This window comes from Nymphaea colorata, unplaced genomic scaffold (assembly GCF_008831285.2).
Source record: "Nymphaea colorata isolate Beijing-Zhang1983 unplaced genomic scaffold, ASM883128v2 scaffold0550, whole genome shotgun sequence".
Classification (NCBI taxonomy): domain Eukaryota; kingdom Viridiplantae; phylum Streptophyta; class Magnoliopsida; order Nymphaeales; family Nymphaeaceae; genus Nymphaea; species Nymphaea colorata.
Window position 1 is genome coordinate 29190 of NW_022205056.1, and position 6540 is coordinate 35729.

The 6540-nt window shown below is 35.9% G+C and overlaps 1 protein-coding gene across 1 annotated transcript; it reads left to right on the top strand.

Annotated features, from left to right (window-relative positions):
- The first annotated feature begins 439 nt into the window (after positions 1-439).
- LOC116245160 (aspartic proteinase CDR1) lies at positions 440-1680 on the top strand. The gene is made up of 3 exons (XM_031616835.1): positions 440-1014; positions 1378-1465; positions 1597-1680. Exons 1-3 carry the CDS (start codon positions 440-442, stop codon positions 1678-1680), a joined length of 747 nt encoding a protein of 248 aa, XP_031472695.1.
- The last annotated feature ends 4860 nt before the right edge of the window (positions 1681-6540 follow it).

Here is a 6540-nt window from a genome sequence, read left to right on the forward strand (position 1 = left end):
GATAGAAAGATGCTAGATAATGTTATCAGATGAGTAAAATGAAAAGCCTGGAAGTATGATAAATAGTTGGCAAAATCATCATTCACTATTGCCGCAAGATAAATAGTTGGTACTTTTTTAATGACAGGTTTTTAATTTTTAAGGACCAGTCAAGATCCAGCATTCAATAGATATGATCAGTATATATATATATATATATATTCAGCCATATCACATTCACCCACTTAACGGTTGAGATAAAGATGCAGAGAAAGAAAGTGTAAACTAATATAGACCTCATTCATTGAGACTCATCTCTGTCACCTCTCTATGACCCTTTATCCACTCTAGCTCTACGAGCGAAGCAGTGGCTCTGTCCTCCCACTGCAATGCTTCGCGGTTTGCCAATACCACCAGCATGATCTCCAGCCCAGTGATGCCAGGCTTCGGCTAGTATCTCATGAAACTCTCACTTGGTACACCATCCCACCTCTACTGGGCCACTCTCGTCACTGTTAGCGACCTCATATGGATGATGTGCTGTCCTTGTGACTCCCGCTCCGGCCAAACAACAATGTTTGATCCACTTCAGTCATCCACCTACAAGAGCCAGACCTGCTCTGCAAGCTCTTGCATGGAACTGCCCATTCATGGTTGCACTATCAACCAACTTTGTGGATTCATATATTCCTATGAAGACAAATCCTTCATAGAAGTGATACTGGCCTCGGAAACGCTCTTGTTTGACAATGGTGCTGGCACCGTCAAGCTTCCAGAAATTGTCTCTGGTTGTGTTCATCAGGATGGCCCTCCTAATCCCTCCTTGCTTGAAGTTCCTGACCTTGTTGGCCTCGGAGGTGGTCCTCTCTCACTTGTAAATCAGATTGGCTCTTCTATTGATGATAAATTTGCCTACTGTCTTCCTCCCAATAGCAATGAAATCACGTCAGACAGCTCAAATCCAGTAAGGACGCAGAGTTTCAGGCCAGGAAGGGTTCAAGAAATGCCGATGGCACCAGGTGGTCCTCAAGGCACGTATTATGTGCTCAACCTAATTGACATAAGCATTGGAAACAACAGACTCAACATACAATTTGGTGGTGCACAGATGACTGCATTGTTGGAGATGCCAGATCGATCATTATAGACTCGGGTACCACACTGACTTATCTTGCAAAGATGTGTACGATCAAGTCGCAAATGCGGTGGCTAACGTCATAAACCATGAATGCTTCTATCCAGCTAAACAGGATTATCTGTGTCACCATGTAGAGAATAATGGTGATCCATATGAAGGGTTGCCGGAGATGACCTTTCATTCGCATCCATATGTAGAATAATGGTGATCCATATATAGTTTCTATTGTGATGATCTCTGTATTGGTCTACTATTGGCAGCTTTGGACGCTGCTTAATTGTGTTTTATGTCAATGGAAGATCTGAGCGTCATGTAGTCGATGTTGTTAGTTTTCCATGTACAATAAATGTATGTGTTTCTTTTAAGGATGTTTTCCCCTCCGTTTAAGCGTTAAGGTTAAGTTATATATGTCTACATGGCAATTATGAATATTATCTAGGCTTTGACAGTGCTGATACTCACAATTCTGTTGCTAATAGGTAATCGTGACAGCTAAAACTCCACCACTACAAGTCCCGTTGCCTACACTATTACGGATGAAATGGCCATGGTGTGTTGGTTGAATTTGTTGCGACATAAGCTGTTTTAGGTAAGCATAATGGCCACGGAATGTGCCAACACTTTGACATGAAATTTTGTGATGCATAACACAATGTGCTCTTTGACTGTTGTATCTGCCACTTAACTACACAATGTCTACGGTTTGTGTCGTTATTTCGTTAAAACTTTAATGCTGATATGCTGTGCTATGCTACATCTCTTGAAGTTAAACACGAAACCATCCAAGAACATACTTTCATATGGCGAGACTCGCATTTATTTACTTGCAATAGACAAAAGCTGCTCATGAATTCTTAGCATCATAACGACTGTGTAGTTTCAAGAAAGCAAGAAAGCCAAAAAATTCCTTTAAAAGTAGGGTTGTTCCATCTTGCGTGAAAATTCGTCACTCTATAAGGAAAGCCATTCAATTTGACTTGTTATAAATATACAGATAGTTAAATGATCAATTTATTATATGTTTCCCAATAACTTATTAATTTAAAAAATGATTAATTTCATATATGTTTTCTAATAATTATTCTTAAGATCATATCTGAAGGTTAAATTGAAAAAAATACATTGTAATCATTGCAATCTGGTTTTTATTATGTATATCGAAAGATGACAGAAGTATAAAATCAAACGAATGTGCTGCATATAATATTGCGGATGACAAAACATGTATAAATCAAACATTGTATTCATCATAAACATTATGTTGCCATGGATCAGCCGCAACCATTGTGATGACATGCTTTCTTACACCAAACATGTCAGACCAAAGCTAAAAAAAAGAAAAAAAAAGAAAAGAATAAAATTTAAGGGGTAGGTACATCACGTGCCCAATTAATAATTTTCAATAATACTTGGATGACGGATTGCAGATAAAGATTATCCAGGTGAGGCCGGCGTTGACTCAAACTAAGTTGGAACTTGGGGCATATGAATCTCTAAATAATGTAAAAAATAAGATTATTCTGGTCAACTTGATATTAAAGATGCAATTATTTTTAAAAGTTTTAATATTATTTTGAGAAGTACATAAAGCAAGTTGTAACCAGAGACGGCGAATTTTGGGAATATACCAGCATTAATATTTTGGGAATTTGCTTGTGAAATATTATGATGTGACATTATATTCGTCCAAACTACATTGCGTAATGGAATAATTGGCAGTGCAAGCGAATGCAATAGATCTTCTTTGTCAGTTACGTATCTGAATCCGATAGACTTAATAGTCTGGTTTGGTGACCGAAATAAGATCCAATTAATAGTAGTAGGATTCTCAGATTTTTAAATAGCATAGAGAGTTGCGATTTATATATATATATATATATATAGAGAGAGAGAGAGAGAGAGAAAAGATAAAGAGAATTGAAACGAATCAGCTACCGATATGGTCATACATTCTTTTTTTTTTATTTTATGTTGCTAAAAACTTTCATAAAAGATACATTTTGCTGTTAAAGTATGTGGTCAAGCAATTGTCACTCACAAATATATCATCTGACATATAAGTGGTTAGGTGTTTTATGTATAGAAAGATTGAATGGTGATCTAGTTGTTTGAGTCACTCAGCCATCTAACCATGACCATCTGATTTATCATAGCAGATGACTAAGAAAAAACAAAGAGAAAACAAAAAATGACATTTTGTCGTCTAATATTTGTTTTTATATTTTCTCCATGTTTTTTTCTTAACCCTCCAATATCTGCACTAGATGGATGCCAGCTTTGGTTAAATGGCTGGGTAACTTTATAGTGAGAGTCACCATTCGACCATTTTTATACATGTATTTTGCATGAAACTATGGAGCGTTGAAATGAAATGAATAGATGAAATTATATGTAGATTGGTCTATTAATTATATGCAGATTGGTCTATTAAGATGCGAGTCGAATTTGTATTCCTTTAATAAGGTTGATGATATTCCTTCATAAAAAATTTTGCAGATTAAAGCTTGTTAACGCAGGTTGCTCTATATATGATCATGACTAATTTTTTCAGATATTTCCACAAGTACTGCACTTGCACCAACTGCTTTTATTTAACTAGTCATCTCCAAGATGCAGTTAAACGATAAGAGTTGCTACTCCGTCATTTCACTTTTCCAGCCTAAGGTTCTGTTTGATAGCCTCAGATCTTAGATTCAAAGCTGCATAAAAAGGTATGTTTTGGGAGATCCTTAGTTTCGGTAGCATAGATTTTAAATCCTTGCTACATGTCAACAACTATGGATTTCAAGTCAGATGAGTGGAGGGGGGTAGGTGGTTTGATCATAAATCCATAGATTTGAGATCCTAGATGAAACAAACACAACCTAAACTAATTTATAACTAAACGACCCAGAAATTCTGAAACTTTTGTGTGTCGACGAAATGCACTTATACATCAACAGGAACTGATGATTCAAGCAAGAAATTTAGGTGATGTTATATATCCAGCCTTTGGTGCATTTACTTTTGGATTGGACTGTAGCAGGAAATGTTAAATATCTACCATACTAGGCACAGTTTTACAAATTAAAGATCAGGAAATTGTGGTCCAACCAAGACAACTGTAATATTTTTTTTAACTTACTAAAAATGCAAAAAAAAAGGAAAGAGAAAAAGAAGCCAGCAATCAAAAAAAGAAAGACAAAGTTGACCAGAGCAAAACAGGTAAAATAAGAAAAGAAGACGGTCTATTTGCTTTATAATGCCAGCATGTGGCAAAGTCTCTTGACACATGTCCGATTTCTTCATTTCATGTAAGAAAAAAGCGTACCTTATGGTTTGATGTAAACAGGGATATTAACAAATAGAAAGACACACACGTATGTACAATGAGCGAGAAAAGAAATACAAAGAGAAAAACAATTGGATTAGCCAGTCTCTTTTAAACTTACTTTTCGATCTCATCATTTTCCCATCATTATGTCACCAACCTTTTCTCTTTCTTCTCTTCTCTTTTTTCCTTCTCTGCAACCAACCTTTTTCCACTTTAAAGTTGGTGCACATCAAAGGGGAGATGAGAGTCTCAAAGTAATAGTGGCTTTAACTTATTTCATGTAACTGTAAGACCACAAATATGCAATACAAAAAGCAATTGATGGCACAAATTTAGCACTACCAAGTTGAGTAAGAATCTCACAGCTTAACAGAGAACATCTTTATTTACTACAGACTGCTCTCTCTTCCTCTCCCTCTCTCTCTTTCTCCCCTCTCTCTCTCTCTCTCTCTCTATATATATATATAAAAATATATATATATATATACCAATGAGCGTCACTAAATAGCTGATTGTCTTCCACATGGTGCTTATTCATCAACAGCGATCGAAGTGCATTTTAATGTGCTAAAAAGGAGACAAAGAGGGTATTATTTTGGTAAGCAGATCTGCATCTACTGTACATGTCAAATAGCTCTTGATGTAATTCCATATTCACACAGTTTCCTGCATCAAGTAAAATAATAAAATAGCAAGTACCATGCAATTTGTCGACAGAAAACAAAAAGATAAGTATGAAGGAGCTCACATCCTCTTTCAGTGGAAGCAATAGACCATTTTAGATGTCTACAAGCTATTATAGGTAACTGGCCCGAGAGAATGGCTATCAGCTAACAACAACCAAAAGGTCGACTGCTCTTTTCAAGGACAAAGAGTTCAAACATATAAAGAGAAAGATCCAAGATTATGCTTGATGTCAAGATTTATCCGGCTGAGTTTTCATTCTTTTAGCCTAGCGGAGGGCTCGCCACCACCCAAATTTGTCGGTTAATAATATTTATGGCCATGCATGTGAAAGCAAGTTCAACCTCAAACCAAACATGGAATTTTTACGTTCTTGAGAGTGGAAAAAAAATCACTCAATGCATGAGTTTGTTAATATAAAATATTATTAGTGGCCAGGTAATGCCTGCCAATCACTGCTACCATGGAAAAAAGCTACTGATACTCTTAAACGTTCTTTTATATATGTAATTCAAATATGTAAGATAATGTTATCAGATGATAAAACGAGAAACTTGGAAGTTTGATAAATAATGGCCAAAGCATCGTGAACTATTGCTGCAAGTAAATAGTCGACACTTTTTCAATGACAGATTTTTAATTTTTGATGACCAGTCAACATCCAGTATATATATATATATATCATATTTGTATGTGCTGTGTGTGTGTGTGTGTGTATTCTTATAAAGATCATTAAATCAATCGTGATGGATGGTTGAGAAATAAATAAGTAAAAAAAGATATAAACTAATCATATATAAGAAAATACTCGTCACATTTTTCTTTTTATTTTTCTCTCATTCATTCATTATAGTGAATCAATCGGCCCTCATGAGTGAGCAGAGTAACTTTGAATAATCAGATGAAATATCAGCGGGTGAAAGCCCATAATATCTTAAGGGTAGAAAGACATCTATGTATATGTGTAGAGAGAGAATGGGACAGAGATTTTCACTTCAAGCTTGATGGTTTTAAGCTGGTCAATGGACGGTTTTGGAGCAGGGACTACCGTGCCTTACAAGGGCAACACAAATGACAAAAACTTCAAACAATCTCTTCTTGCAACGTATTCACCGGTTATTGCCGTCACCCATTGATAATAGATTAAAGTGTCCTGTCCTTCAAATATTTGTGAAGGAAAGTCTTCCAATATTTGTGATCCAAAGTTTTCAAGACTAATATTCAGATCTTGATTTGACTGAGTCCAATGAAAAGACAGAAAAGAAATTGTGGAAGTCCAACCAACCACTACGAGCTTTGCTTAAGTGTAACATGCTACCAACTTTTCTCCATTGTGATGGTTACTGATTACACCAACGAATATGTTACTTAGTTTGATCACATGTTTATTTTCTCCACAATTTTCCAAATCCACGTCCCCACCTTA

What these genes read in the sequence shown, in the direction of transcription:
- LOC116245160 (XM_031616835.1), top strand. Translation starts at nt 440, where the DNA reads ATGAAACTCTCACTTGGTACACCATCCCACCTCTACTGGGCCACTCTC. An exon ending in CCAGGTGGTCCTCAAGGCAC is followed by an intron (nt 1,015 to 1,377) that starts GTATTATGTGCT and finishes TACTATTGGCAG; the next exon opens with CTTTGGACGCTGCTTAATTG. An exon ending in GTTTTCCATGTACAATAAAT is followed by an intron (nt 1,466 to 1,596) that starts GTATGTGTTTCT and finishes TGTTGCTAATAG; the next exon opens with GTAATCGTGACAGCTAAAAC.